Source organism: Neocloeon triangulifer, unplaced genomic scaffold (genome assembly GCF_031216515.1).
Source record: "Neocloeon triangulifer isolate White Clay Creek 2 clone unplaced genomic scaffold, ASM3121651v1 ptg000009l, whole genome shotgun sequence".
Classification (NCBI taxonomy): domain Eukaryota; kingdom Metazoa; phylum Arthropoda; class Insecta; order Ephemeroptera; family Baetidae; genus Neocloeon; species Neocloeon triangulifer.
This window is the reverse complement of record NW_026775551.1, coordinates 4,830,057-4,846,241: the sequence shown is the minus strand read 5'-3', so window position 1 is coordinate 4,846,241 and position 16,185 is coordinate 4,830,057. Positions and strand designations below refer to the sequence as shown.

At 37.7% G+C, this 16,185-nt stretch overlaps 1 protein-coding gene across 3 annotated transcripts in view; it reads left to right on the top strand.

Annotated features, from left to right (window-relative positions):
• Window positions 1-16,185, top strand: part of LOC132195522 (discoidin domain-containing receptor 2-like) — a 136,437-nt gene that overhangs the window by 12,278 nt on the left and 107,974 nt on the right. For 2 of the 3 annotated variants that reach the window (XM_059617568.1, XM_059617570.1), the window contains exons 1-2: window positions 3,411-3,515; window positions 14,671-14,822. In XM_059617568.1, coding sequence (XP_059473551.1) covers window positions 14,762-14,822 — 61 coding nt within the window. In that variant the 5' untranslated portion in view covers window positions 3,411-3,515; window positions 14,671-14,761. Of the gene's footprint in view, window positions 1-3,410; window positions 3,516-14,670; window positions 14,823-16,185 lie in introns of those variants that run through there. The other variant, XM_059617569.1, reaches the window with a different exon arrangement.

Below are 16,185 nucleotides of genomic sequence, written 5' to 3'. Positions count from 1 at the left end.
TAAATTTCCTTAAAAATTATTTGAAAAAAAAAAAAAAAATTGGAGGACATTCATGAGGAAAATGATGAAATTCGCTAACAGCACAATAAAAATTCAGAGCGTATATATAAAAATTTTGCGTACGCAGTCTTTTACCTCCCTGGTGGGATTCAATAAATTTGGAGACGGCACACGTGCATTTGATGCAAATGTTGTTATTGTTGGCTGTCGGAATGGCCCTCAGGAGGAAACACACCCGGCGGCTCTTTTTTATTTATGCTGGCGCGTTATTCGCATCTCCCATATTATCCCATCCCCCTTGACGAATCATTTGCCATTTTTTACATTAATTTTAATGAGGACGAATCTGAAAAATGGATGGAGATATGGAGAATAAAAAGATTTAGAACAATATAAACTGACGGATTAAAGAATTTTTCACCATCTTCTTTTAACAAGCGGATCCATTTCCATTCCTTAAATAATTACAAGATCTTGGAGAAATAAACACTATGCTTTGAGTTTTCTGTTTCATCATCAGACTAAACAGCATCAAGAATATTTGATGGCTCCTGTTTCAAAAAAGCCGGTCGCTTTCTTTTTCTTGCGTCTCCTTTTTTTCCTTTTCTTCTCTGCTACTTTTGCTGGGCGCGTGTGATCTCTGCGTCTGCTCGCTATCAAGGCGAGGCCGCTAATCACATCTCACTCAGCGCCACATCAAGTAAGTCTGTGCGCTGGGCAAAAAGCGTCTCTAATTCTCTCTCCGCCTCCCTTTCTTTCAGCTCTAATGAAATTCATGCTTCCATTGCAAAACAGCCCAAGTGTGTGTTTTTGCGCTCATTAGATTAGACCCTGTTTTGTGTGCAGAAAGACGGGGGGAGCGGCTATAAATATGCATGTTGAACACATCCGGAAAATCTGTTCCTTGCGATGATTGAGAGTGGCGCTTTAGTTGTTGGGCCGGAATCAGCCGGTTCGATTAATCTTTTGGCCAAGCTGCAAGCTCGTGAATAATAAATAAACTGGGATCTAATTAACAACTTCCGCTGGCTAACGAGCCGTGAAATGGGTTAATCACGGAGAAAACAGATTTTTTTGCTAACTGATTATTCATTGTAACTCTAAACTCTCCTAATTTTGGCAATCTGAGTTAATAAAATCATTTAGTAAACAATTCATTCAAAGAGTTTAAAATAATTTAATTTTTAAAAACAGGGTTTTATTCTGTATTGAAAAATTTGTATTAAGACAATGAGTCACTGATTTGAAATTGTTTATGTTATCTCTAATATGTTTTTGGAATTGAAAATTTTTCATTCGTCATTTGTTAATTCATAAACCATAAAGCTACATTTTTATTTATACTTATTGTTAGAGATTAATCGCATAAATGGTAATAAATAGTATTAAATAAAATATTATAAAATATTTAAAGCATTAGAAATATTAATAAATATAAATAATTGTGAAGTTAGAAATTTTTTTGTTGCTTTATAATATATTATTATAACAATTTATATCAATAAATCAAGCGAAGTAAAATATTTTTGTAAAATTTTAAATTTTCCGAAAGAGAAGATTCAAAAGTTTTTGGCCCTTGTGATTTAGCAGGCCTGACGGCTACTGCTGGTGCCATTTTCGAGAGGGAATAAAGAATTTGAAACAAAACATCCTAGTAAATGCACAAACATTTCGCCCTAGTCACGAACTTTGTATTGAAATTAAGAACAAAGAACTAATAAGCTAGGTGTTGTCAACAACGCCATTGGCATGCTAATTCGTTTGCCACGAGCTGTTTATTTCAATTATTGCCGACTATTTAGTGGCGGGGCCTGTGAATTAATTAGCAATTCTGTTTGGCCGTATGTTTGGTTCGCGTGTCACGCTAATTAACCTGCAGCAGTGCGCTCTGCCGGCTCTCACTCACACAAACGCAAATACACGCGCTGCTGTTTTGCATCAAATGCTAATCGTGCGTGTAATTCCGGCCTAGTCGGATATGTCATCATCCGGTGGCGCTCAAACTCGCCTCTGCTTCCAACGTCGCCGCCGAGGACAAAAAGCGGCGCATGCATGCATATTCAAAGCCGCTCAAAACGCGACACACATTAAATGCATATTTAAAACCGGGCGTTTGAGTAATTTTGAATTCATCGCTCATTGCCGCGATCGCCCACGCTTCGTAATTTTTGTTTCACAAACACGCCAATCGACAAAGCAATTGCATATTCAAAACTCGTTTGACTGGGACTAATTTTGTACGGAATTCATCTCTGCCATTTGAAATTTTTGATTAATTTTGTGGTTCAAATTTTGAAATAGCAGAATTAATTAGCATTTACAAAAATTTGTTTCATAATTTTATATTATTGCGGATTATCAGCGTTTTGGAACGGAATCGGTTTGAAGGAAAAAAGGTCTTGATAATAATTTTAAATAGTTAAATTTTTTAAATACTACGTACATAAGATTTGAACTAAATGTTAACTGTTCGGAGGGCATAGACAGATACATTCAATTGTATAAAATATTGAAATATTCCCAAAATTAAGTCATAATCAAAAAATTAGATTGATTTATGTATTATTTGACAGAAATATGTTGTACAAATTAGCTGAATATGAAAGATAACTTGATGCTTTTACCCAGAACTGCTTTTCATGAAACGAAAGACTATAATATGAATAATTGTAATTAAGTTTTGATTCTTCTTGCTTAAATTGACGATAATATGCATTTTTAATCTTCATTATTTAGTTAAAGCTACTAAATTTATATTTTGAAAGTCGTAAATGAATTTTTCAGTTCAAAACTACGCTTTTAAGCAGTAAATTTTTATTATAAAATCTTTAATTCATATTCCCTATCAAAGAGTTAATACTTGTAAATATTAATGAAAATACATAAATTATCAATGTTTACTCAATTTGATGTAATTTTTTTAATATCTACTTGACATTAATTGATATTAAATTGAAACAATTAATTACGCAGCAAAAAATTGTCTCGCACCATTATAAACTGACAAAGGAAAAAAATTTGATGGTTTCAAAGACCACCTCAAAATTGACTATCTAATTTTAGAATAAAATGTCCCTAAGACTCCAGAAACAAATCTGAACGTCCCTTAAAAGTTCTGACAGAGCCGAACAAAAGCTTTCAAACAAGGCCTGAAAATAATGTTGAACTCCCTAGGGAGTTGAACGAATGCAGGAAAGAAGCCGTGGTGGTCTTTGCAGAGCTTCTTCCCGGCGCGCGAGGGCCGCAATTACCAACCGCACCGACAGAAGGGTGAGCGCCTGCAATGCACGAATAAGCAAATAACACAGACGGGCCGTGAGTAATACCTTGATGCGCGCACCTGTTATTCCAGAAGTGGAGGAGGAGAAGTGTTGGTTTGGAGCGCCGCCACGGCGCGCCAATCGATGTGCCGAGGGTTGACTCACCCCTGCTGGCTCCCTCAGTGTGCGTTCAGTGCTGGAGGTGTCCGGTCCGCCGCACGTTTGGAGCAACCCTCGTTTCGACCCCAGTCTCAGGTAAGGCACTCACGTGTGTGCGAGGGGGACAACCCTTTCCTTCCGCGCGCACCCCGCGGCGGAAGCGAGTGAAAGGGTTGACACATTCGGTGCATTATTCACAGGGATTGATTCGCGCTCGGGACTGCACCGGGGGTGCAGAACGGACTGAAAGTTTTAACGAGCCGCTTTAAGCGCCGAATTACCCTGCTCAGGAAAAAGGCACATTCCGTGCAGCGTGTGGTCCAAACTTTCTTCTTTTCTCCAAATTCGCTCCGAGAGACGTTTGCGATTTCTAAACTTTTTGCCGCTCAATTTTACCTCTGAGAGAGCGTCTCCGGTTCTCGCGTTGAAATGGAAGATTAATGAGCGGAGCTGCTTTTGGATACTTTTCAATATTGAGTCACTTCTTTCCGGTCCTCTTAACTCTTTCAGACTTGCTGCTTATTATACAAGTTTTGTATAAAATTACTTACATGTGGAAAACGAAATAAGTAAAAAGTTTTTATTTTTCATAAAATTTTTGAAAAACTTGTTTCTGATAATGGAATTTAATTTCAGCTTTGTACTTATATTAATTTTATTTCTGCTTATAAAGAACTTAAGTGTGCAATACAATTTAGTTTGCTGTCCTTAAAAATTTGATTTTGTTTTTGAAAACTTACCACTTTAAAAAAAAAGCCGTTTATTATATCAAATTCCTCCCCTAAATGTATTATTCCATAGTGCCAAAAGTGAGACTTTCATCTTTAAATTTAAACGGTTTCGCCAGTGTCTATTTAAAGACAATTTGGGAAGAAAATTGCAAAAAAAAAATCTAAAAATCTATATTTACATTAATATTTTAAGTTTAATTATTCCTTCTTTTTTACTCTTCAGTAAAAATATGCGAGGAAATATAAATCTATCTATATTTTGACACTTCATTATTTTTAAATCATTAATCGCGAGTAAATGTTTCTCTGCACAGCAAACACACTTATAAAAAAACTGTTGTTGCCCAAAACTTATATTTATATTTAAACTAATCAAATGAGTAATAATACGAATTCAGAAATTTATTTCATAAGAAATGCAACAATTATAAATATTTTTTTATATTTTATGTAAACTTGAATGTCTATGCTGAAGAAACATAACTGATTAACCTCAATTGAACAGTGATTGACGTCAGATTTTATGATTAATCTCATCAATGTGCCCAATACATAATCTCTGACTTCATTAATTTTGCATTAAGCGAAATCTGCACCGCTCGCTACAAAGCAGGTGAACCGGTAAACACAGCAAGCTGCGATATCGAAAATCCATTTCCCCGGTCTGGTGCCCCGTCTTGAAAGTTCATCAGCGCCGATTTCACCGAGCAAAAATAATAACGGCCGCCGAGTTGAAAAGCCACGCAGACAAAATAAATAAACGAGGACAAAAAAAATCACCAACGTCACTCCGACGTAAAAATAAAAACCAAAAGTCGACTCGCGCGAATATTCGTATATTTTTCCTCTTAATTATGCGAGAGCGAAAAGTTGGTGCTCGTCGCTTTTTGGCCCCGCGGCTCGTCTGCAACTCGGCAGTCTGAATTTGCAACTCAATGTCTGCATGCAGGCGAAAATATATAAATGTACATAGTGAGTGAGAGAGAGAACAGCAGTTTAATGAGACTGGTCGGCTAGTTTGTGGTGTTATTAATGTGTCCTGTGGGCATCTTGATCTCGAGTGAAATGCAATGAAGACGAGAGCGACCGGTGCAACTTGGAGCTTAATTAGCCTCGAGACTGACGACTCAAACGAGCAGGATTATGAGACCGAGTTGGCGGCTTTTGCCGGTCGTTTTCCCATCCTTCCTCCTCGGCACGTATGTACACAGACAGCTAGGTATGGTGAGACGGAGGAGTGCAGCCTCAGCCACCTGATTATCATTCGCCCACTCTCTGCAACTTCAAACAAACCTTGCCGTTCTCGCAATCAAAGCTTGTACATATATTCGGGAGAGAGAGAGAGAGTTCCCTGCTCTGCGCCGCGAAAGTCAAACGCACACACTTTAAATCCTCACCGCCTACAGGCAATAATGAAGTCGCCTCCGAGAATTATTATTAGATTACAAAGTGACTCAGTATAGTGCCTATCAAAGGACGAAGCCGAGGCGCCCGCTAATGAGTTCAATGACGAGAAATTCGATTTGAATTATGTATACCAAGCTTATCCGATTTTTGCAAATATATGAGACATTTATAAGATCCCTTTGAGGCTGATATTCTGATTTATTTTGATTAAGCAAACATATTTTTCTGTTGAATTAATGTTTATATTCAAACAAATCTGCTTGGTATGTTTTCATCGATAAAAATTTAAGATAAACTATATATTTTGAAGCTTTATTATAATCAAATATACCAAAATTTGGAATAATTTGTTATTAATGATTGTTCTTTATCCCTTTATTCAGTTTTGACAGTATTTTAGTTGAGTGATTTTTTTATGACAGAGAAACACAACATTGTCGGTCAAAAAACACCACCACGAATAATAATTTTGCTGTAAACAATATCAAAATGAAAAAAATCTTCCGGCGCACAAAAACCTGTTCTTCTTCTTGCGTTATACTGCGTTTTAAATAATATAATTATTTTGTTTCTTCATATCTGAAATAGAAATGTAGGTAAATGGGCTTTTCTTCTTTTAATTTGAAGGGAAAAATTAATTGGCAAGTTTATTTGATTAAAGTACGTGTTAAAAAACTTCTAGGGCTAGGTCCGAATATGAGAGAATTGATTCGCGAAGCGATTCTCGAGAAATGATTCTCGACTATGGTCAGCTTTGAAAAAAGCGGAAAAAAGTAATGTTAGGCGTGCATTTTGATTGAACAAATCACCTAAAGTGACAAATAATTGTTTAAAACGTTTAAAAATTATTATTTTATTCAAACTGCACGCCAAACTTTACTTTTTTCGAAGGTAACCGTCGTCGAGAATCGCTTCTCAAGAATCACTTCTCGAGAATCGCTTCGCGAATCAATTCTCTCCGGACCCACCCTAGGATATTCCAGATTGCGATCTGATTTTTCGTTTGATTTTTTTTTTTTAAATTATATATCTTTTTCCGTTACGGATTTCAAATTTTCAACAATTAAAAACGGCCCCTTATCCTTTCAAGACACGCCTTTTATTACTCGTTGTAAAAGATAATCCAAAGTGCGGAGACGGTAGTCATAACCGTTCGCGTCATAATTAATTCATAACGCACACCTGCAGCGCAAATTGACCCTTAAACCAGCAGCCCTCGGTATAAAAAACGACAATTAGTGCCGACCCTCGACTTGTTATTCACACAAGGAGAGAACAAGCAGTGCTCCTCGAGGCCAACGAGAGCGAAAGTAGAAACAAGCCTTGGCGACACAAATTATATCTCGAGATATAAACGTATTATGTTCCGTATCGCAGCCGGCGGGAAGTTTGCGCCGCGTCAAGGTCCGGATGAGCGGCTCTTCATTATGCCAGCCGCCGCAAAAAGTTGCAATGACAAGGCGTGTACAAAGTGGGTGCATCCGGCTCTCTTATTATTTATACAAGCGGTTCTGTGTGGTGATAAAACTACCCGCGAGTAAGATGAATTGCCGCACTACTTAAGGGGCCACCGCGCTGACGCCTCAGGCAGGAAAAAAAATCCCGTGTGTGTGTATTATATGCAGGCGCCGCCGTTTTTCGGCGGCGACACAAAACCGCATCTTGAATTTATAGAGTGATGCTGCTTCCTATCCGCCGGCAAAAGTTGCCGTCATCTCCTCGCTCTTGATAAATAAAAGCCCATGGGTTCTTTTTTACTATGAAAAAGTTTTTGTATCTTATGCACCGCAAACTTTTCCAAAACATTCAAGCAAAGTGCAGCAAAATTTATGTTGCCTGTTTTAAGGAAGGAGTGAGGAACTTTCCTTGCAAAAAATATATGAGATCTGAATAAACAAAATTGTTTATAAAGATTAAAGATTCGTGTAATTAATTTAAAAAATAAGGTCACGGAAATGTGACAAAATAAAAAAAATTCAGATTTTGCTCGTGTCTTAATACTTGGACACACATTTTTTTCTTTTCTTGCCTTAAATAGCTAAACAGCTTAATTATAGATTTTTAGTTTTGATTCTCGGTTCAAAGAATTAACAAAAATCAATTTGATTTTTTTAGAGTGATTGAAATTTACATACGCAGAGATCACTGATGAACCAAACTATCCATCCATTGTCAATATTTATTAAAAAAAATCTAATTATTATCTAAACCTTTAATAATTTAGACTTGCAGATGGGAGATCTTTGAATTTTAAATGGAAATCAAGCTCTCCACAACACTGAAATCACTGAATAGAGTAAATAATTTTGAAATATTGAAAAAAATAAAAAGTAAAATAAATTAATTAATTTTTGCTTAATTAAATAAATAAATAAGAGCTTTAATCCCGTTAAAAAATTTATAGCAATGAAAGCAAATGAGAGAATTAATTCAACCTAGCTCACAAGGGAAGTCGCATTTCAACATTTCTCAACGCTTTTTGCTTGAAATTCTCATTAGTATTTAAAATGAGAATCTTCCAATCTCGGTTTCATCATTATCCAAGCAAAGGACGAGTTCATTAAAAGAGTGGGCGTGCCCTTTTCAAAAGTGGCGCAAAGTTAATTAACAGACTCGAGCCTTGCAAGTACATGCTCTCTTTATATCGTGTTGATTGCGTGCAATTGTGATAAAGACACTGTTGATCTTGCCAATTAAAAATTCCGTCGGCCCCTGCGCGAGGAGCAAGAAGTCGTAAAAGGCCAAAGATGCTATCGGGCGAGTGAGCAGGTCCGTGTGCACTTTGCATGCCCATACGTAGGCGTGTAAGTAAAATGTGTGTGCTTAAAAGATGGCATCGTTTCTGCAAAAGACGGCGCCTCGATCGCATACCTACGGCTTTTGTGCTCACGGCAGGGCCTTAATTAAAAGTATTCCATTTTTTTTCTTTCATCTTCGCTCCGCCCGCAACAGCTTTTTTACATTTTTCCTCTTTATTAAAAGGAACGAACGAATTTTCCAACACCCGATGGTGGAAGATAAACGTTAATTTGTTTGAAAGGGAAAAACGTCGGCGGACAAGATTCGTCAGCTCTTTCTAGGAGGGAAAGTTCTTTCTTGGCAAAGCCTCTTAGGTGCACAACTTTTTGCCAATCTCGCGTCGCTTCCCTTCTGAAACTGTAATGACCTAAATATGTATACACAAGCAAGTTTCAGCCTGGAGAGGAAATTTATAAATCTTGCAAATTTCGCGCTTCTCGAAACTTTTCGACTTCTGCTTCCCAAAAATTCAGCGTATCTCTTGACTGCCTCTGTCATTTATGGCAAAAGCTGTCAAAAGTTTCCACGAAGAGCTGATTTTTTAGGAAGATTTTAGTTTTGATCGAGTGGATGTGGATTCTGGATCCCAATTAAAACTATTTCAAGGCTTGTCGAACATTTATTTAAAAAGGTCTAAAAGTGATATATAGAATTTTCATAATATGGCTTTTAATAGTTTTGGTTTATTTGACAATGAAAATAAAAGTAGGTCATTCCTATTTCAATCCTTTTCTCAAGCTGTTTGTTGCTGAAGAAAAGAAGTAACAATAAAATCCCACCATCTTGAAAAAGTTGCCAGTTGAATTGTTTCAAAAGAGCTGGAGCAATTAGGATTGCGATCATGTCTGATGCATTTTCTCACTTTTTTACGCGCCCGCTAAGAGATAGAGGAGATCATCTCGACCGATTTGACGCCGTCTTCTCGCGGTAATGGCGCAGCTTTTGCACGGCATAAAAAGTGGCGAGAGTGCGAGCAGAAAATGTGCAGGGACGAGGCATCAGCCGGTCTCGCTGGCGGGCTGGATGAGCTTTTACGAAACTAGCGTGTATAACACGGGGTGTGTATTTTTATGGATACGTCTCATTCACACCGCTCTCTTTTTATCAAAGCGCTCAGAGCCACCGCGATATGAAAAATTTTTCCGTTCGCGAATATTGAAAAAGCTGCAGGAGTGCCGCTGGCGAGAACGCACAGTGATAAATTGAGGAAATCGGCTACACTTCTGACTGACACGACCGCAAAGTTTTGGCACACGTGCGTCAACATGTAATCAGGGTTCCTCCAGGGCATCAGAAAAACTCGGCCAAATTCTATAGCTGATTGACAGACAAAGATGTGTTGGTACGTTTATGCATTATAAAAACTTATTGTCACATGTTCGGATTAAACAAAAATAGGTGATAATAAAATAATGAGCGAACTTAAATAAAAACAAACCCAATCATTTTAGAAACAAAGTTTGATAAGATAAAAGTTAGACGGAACCTGACAGATAATTTATAATTCAATCTAATAAATTTTAAAGAAATTAATTTTGTATAATTAAAGAAATAACAAATTTGCATAAATATTCTTTTTGAATTCTTTAAATTAAGCATTTTAACAGCTGCAATGTGAAAAAAATATCTCTAGCTTTTTTTAAGAAGAAAATTCTAAATGCCGCAAATAAAAAATTTCCAACTGCAAAATGCAATATGTTTCGTTTCTGCAAAATGTTTTCACCATCAATATTATATGTTTGAATATAAAAGCGGCTTTTTCCTTGATGTAGAGCAGATTTTGTTGGTTTTATTATGCATGAAACAATTAACAGCTCTCAATATATATCCAAAAATATCCATCGAGGAAAAGCGCAAATAAAAGAATGAATTATATATTTTTGTTTTCCTAAAAGCCAAATTATTTCATTAAGTATTATCATCAGCTAATTAAATTATTTTTCATTTTCGCTTGTGCCAAGGGTATTAATTTATATATAATTAAAAGCAAAATTTACATTTTGCTAATTCAGAACCAAATTTTAACTTTATTTAGAGCCTTCTTTGAACTGTTTTAATTATAATAGTTAAGCTCCACATCCAGCCTGTATTTATACTCAAAGTCAAATAGAGTTTGAAGCGTAGAGACAATAATTGCTGTGTTGAAATAGGCGTTGGTGGCAAGGTCGACGGCTGCTCGTCACCAAATGAGAGAAAACCGAGTGTGTGTCTCTCTCCTGTGCGCGATATTAAATTCGGTGTTCGTCGTGCAAACTATTTGCGCTCTTCTGGCTGGTGATCACGTCGAGCTAATTTACCTTTGGGGCGCGCAAACAAACAGCGAGAAAATCAAACTGCCCGTTTTCCCGTGTTCTGCTCGCAGTTCCTCTCCTTTTCTTCTTCTCGCGCTTGACAAAGAATCGCGCCCTCGGCGAATTTCATATCGCGTCCTGTCCGCTTGGCTGCACTCGTAGCATTATTGTTATTAAATGCAGAACGAATCGCGCTCTTTTCTCTCTCCTGAAATATGTAAATACGAAGATTCACGCGGGTGCAGCAACACTTCTTGCGTGTATCGATTGATGAAATTTGCGTCTCTTCCCTTTTGCTGCGCCGATCCTAGTTTCGTATTCTCTTCGCGCTTTCCTGTGCAAAGGCGAAATACCAAGGACACCGTCGCGAATAAAAAAAAGTGTGTGTGATCGGATTTCCCGGGGAAATCGGGGCTCTGCAAAATGTGTGACACAAATAATCGAGCTTCCAAATTTCTTGCTGCGCAATTTTTCTCCCTTAATATCTCTGGAAGTCAATTGTGATGCAGTGTTAAGCAAAACTAATTTGGTGATTGAATTTATTGTTTTACAATGTTTAAATAAAATGGTGATACGATTCACAATTGTTAATAACACATGATTATTACATATAATAATGTATACATTGTGGCAGTGAATACTCAATATAAAATAATTATTTCATTATTTGTGATAAATTGTTTGAAAAAATTCTGATTGAAATTGCATTAAATTGATTTAATATATATATTTGTTAAAATTATTAAAATACAAAATAAATATTCAAAACAAAAATTAATTATAAATGTTTAACAAATAATAATGAAATAATCTTGGCGTTAATAATTACTTTTATATTAGGGAGTAAATAAATACATTAATATATAATATGCTTACTTTTGTAAAATAAAAACATGAACCAAAGAGACAACTTGCCCTAAATGGCAATTTAATTAAGGTTAGACACAAGGGATCATAAGTTTTTTAAATAGTTTTCCTCTATATTTCTTTATTTTCCAACAATGTTAGGCCCGGTTTCAAATTTTCAATTCAATCCGCCATGGGTGTTAATTGTCACATTAAACATTATATTATGTTAATAATTATTTTTCTTCCAAAGAATTTATAATAATGAATAGAAATAACAGAGAATTAGACAAACTGTATATTAAATAATTTTATTTTGTCTTCATTCTCACATTCCCCCTCCATCCTATATCTACAATCTTCACTTTTTCCTCACTTTTTCTTTACAACATTCACACCGCGTATAGTGTAATATTTCTCGAAAACCAGCCTAGGGGCATTGAGGGTGTGAAAAATAGTGGTGCACTTGTCTATGAAGAACAAACACTGAAAGTGGAAGGCTTGACGAGGCCCTATTCATTTCACCACAGTTTGCAGCGTGCATCTCCATTTAAATGCAAAGCACGTGCGCAAACTCGCCGAGCGCGGGGAAAACCTTTTTCGCACTTTCTGCGGAAACGCTTCCGAGCCAAAGGGCTTTTAGCCTGTGTGAATATTTGAGGGTGGAATTTGAACGTGTGCGAGTGACGCTCTGCTCACTGACCGGTCGCTCGTCCCAGATTACAAAATAATGCGCTCCGTGAGCAGTGGTTTGAAAATATTTGCCCCACAAAATCCTCGCTGGCCACTTCAACCGCCTTTTTTTCTTTTGCTTCGGCACGTGTTGAGCCGGCCAAGATTGTTTCATCCCGGGAACGGAGGAAAGAGACGCAGTCATGTATGCATTATTGATTTCAATTCCACTCTCCTGTGCAATAAAGATCTTTCTAAGCGGAGTTGGATGGAAAAGTAGTGCTCGTAACTTAGTTAGACTCATATATATAAAAAGAAAAGTGGAAGAACGAGACACATTTTTGATTCGCACACTGGATGAAATTCTCGTTTTCTTCTCCATTTCTGCTGCTGAGGAAAAGGAGAGAGAGAAATAAAAAGGGTGTGAGATATTGAAGCGTGATTAGATGGAAGAAGAGAAGAAGCTCCCGCTCATTCCGCACAGCTCTCTCGCCATTCTTTTCCGCCGCCTCTCTCGCTTCAGCACCAAAATTGATGCCAAATAGTTGTAACTCATGCCTCTGCCGAATTCTTTCTCTCCTCCGCTTTTTCCTCACCGCAAAAGCGGGCTGGAAATTGCACGAAACCATTCTTTTGTCGCCCGTTAACGCTTTCAAATCCTCATCGCCGGCTGAAACGATTTTTTTTTTTACTGACTGCTAATAACCACAACAAACCATCGATTCTATTGAAATAAAAAGAAATAAAAATCTTTTAAAGAATAAGATTGATTGATAAAAAGCGACAAAATGACTGCAGTTTACATCATAACTTATTATATGTGTAACAAGGTTTTTATTTATTTATTAATTTTTTTTAACTGAAATTCAAATTTATAAATTGAGCCAATATGGTTAAAATATATATTATAACTGAGCCACTTTTCACGTTTGAACCCTTGAGTTCAAGAAAAACAACCTTTCAAATCACAATAAATCAATACTTTTCTTTGTGCTGCACACGAAACAATCGTGAAATATTTCTCGTTCTTTATTTCTGCCTTGTCGGCCTGAAACAAATAACGTCCTCACGTGTCAAAGTCGAAATCCCTGTCGGGCGAGATTATTATTTATTTGCCAGCCGAGAGTGAAAGGAGTCTTTGTGTGTTTGTTTCGCTTGTCACGTGATTCCGTGCGAAAAGCAGAGAGAGGCCGATCGTTCGCTGCTTTCCTTTCTTGTCGACTCGCACGCCTCACTGCAGTCTTAATTGGCAGGTATTACAAAAGTTGACGACGCCAAAAGAAAATCCTCACCGCCGGCGGTCGGTCTTTTTCCTTCGATTTTGACACACCTGAAACAAGGTTTGGTTATTATTGGGGCTGAAACAAAGCGGCGCGCACCATTCATCAATCTCTCTCGCCGTGTTTCGCTTGTTTCCATTAAGTTCGGATTAGTTAAGGAAAATTCGGCCGGACGGATATCAACCGAAAATCATATACACCCCTTCGTCCCCGGAGAGCGCGAACGCAATTTATCTCAATTTTCATCATCAAAGGGTGTGCACTCGATGCCTTTGGAAAGTGCAACGCCCAAGCTCGCTCTGCTCTCATTACTTAATAAGTGTTTGTGATATACTTACCCGGCTGTAATTAGAATTAATACACCTGATAACACTTCTCAATTGAATGCACTTGCAGCCCCTCCGCCGCTGCAGCATGATGACGTTTAATTTATGGTTATTCTTTCGGAAAGATCGCAGCCTCGTGCAGTGCAGAGAGCATGTTGTTAATTATGAAAGAGCTGCAGCGGAGTTATTGAGAGGAAAGAGGGAAATTTTAAATAAAGAAGAGCTCTTTAGCTTGAAATGCTAAAAGCACCTGCACATGACGTGCAACGCTAAAGTTTCTCTCTCAATATTAATTTACAAATACGCTGCTAGAGTAGATGCAATAATGATATACAAATCAATACAAACATCCACTTTTGTAAACAAATGTGCGTGGGCATCTTTTCCTTGATGGATTAATATCGAAAATCAACATAATATTTATCCCCGGCAAACAAGGGTCAAACTGTTGTTAAACTCCTTTAAATATTTATAACTTATGAACTTAGTACTTTTTGTCTCACAAAAGCTACTATAATATCTTTTTCTTTCCTTATTAGGAATATATATGTAATTTGAAACTTAAATTAAGTAACTGTTCACTAACGAGTTAATGTTTTCTGAAAACTGATCTTTGCAACCCTCCATTAGTTGCAAATTTATTGATCTATTACAAAGGCAATTAATTGATCCATTATCAAAAAGCTTTCATTTTGAAAGATTTACGTGACATCTTTTGTAAATCTTTTTTTATAATTAATCATTAAGAGGCTTAAAAATGAAAAAAAGAGCTCCAAAATAAAAAATAAAAAGAAATGGGAAAAATTACACAATGAGTGACTTAAAATAATTTGATAATATTTGGTTTTGTGTGATTTGATCTAAGTAATCTAATCTTGTATTTTGTCTATTTGTTCCAGACTACCTGCAGTGGCGCCGCATGTTTCTCTTGTGAACACTGAAGTGTGTGTGTGCTTGTTGACCGGCCACCGAGCTAGTTCTACGGACAAAATGCATCGAGGACTGTGTCTGATGGTGTTGGCGGTGGGTGTGGTGAGCAGCCTCGACCTCCGTAAGTACCAAACACACACACAACACCGCCAGATCCGCGCTATAAATCTCTAATTGGTCGCACGCAAGTGGCGTTTGCTTGGCAAAGCTCGCTTGCAAACACACCTTTTATCTTGATTTCCCACAAGAAATTTATCCCGGCGCCCTTAGGAATAATCACCCCTCTCACAGGAAGTAAATTATTAACCCTTTACCGACGCGATCTCTCTAATTTATTTTCGCAACATCTGACGCTGACTGCTTCGGAAATAATCAATTTTGTATCAGCCAACTCGGACAAGCTAGCAAAACTCCCGGCGGATGGAACGCTAGCCTTGACCTGATCAAAGCGTGAGTAATCGTGCGCGTCCGGCGGCGATACAAATAATGATGCAGGGGCGTCCGAGAGGCGTCCCCGAGGAACCGATGCAGCGAGCAGGTTTGATGCGGCCGCTAATTAATGTTGTGCTGTGTCGGCCGTCATTAGAGCCAGATCAGAAAGCTCGTCACGTCTGCGGCCGACGGTGTCGCACTTGAGCCGACAATTGGCCCCGACCCCATTCCCAGGCGCCAAAAATGGCCCAAACGACCCTCTTTTTGCCATCAGTCTAATGAAAAGCGTCAAGAATGAGAATAAAAGTTCTAAAATAATGCGCATTGTTTATAGCTCCGAGCATTAAAACCCCGCAGAATCTGCAGAAGCTTCTAGAAAACCAAAAGCTCAGGAAAATCTAAGAAAGACTAAATTTAAAAATAATTAAATGCTTCAATTTTGGAATTATATTATTCTTCATATTTTTTACAAATTATTTTTTATTGAAGATAAAATGTATTAAATTGAAAAATAAAAATAGATGCGTTCTCTCAATTATAAGCAAAATTAACATTTTGATCGATTATATTTTCTGACCTTCCTCTTTAACGAGTTTGGCTAATGTTCGACTCATTGAACTTTCGCGTCCTTTCCGTTTTCTCCGGTTGGATGAATTTTAATTGAAATCGATTGCGTGCAGAGTTCGTTTCCTCACGCTGGCCACCCTCCGCAGCTTTTGGCTCCAGGCCTGGGGATCGATTTCTTGGCATCAGGACTTAATACCAAGGTGTCTGTTATTTGTCCAAACTTCTCCGCCTAATCTCCGAGTGTCATGTTAATTCTCAGCTGGCCGTCCCTCCTTGTAAAAACGCACGAGCGGAAACTGAGCCGACCAAGCCGACTTTTTTCCCCAGGAGAGGTTAGGTGTCAAAATATCCGCGTGGGTCGAGCCGCAAACGGATTAGGATTGTAAATGCCCGCTGCCCACGATTAGAATTTATACCTCGGTGAGATCCTTCAAGCGCCTTCAAGCTGCGGCCCATGAGCCGCTTGAGTGATGACATAGCCACGG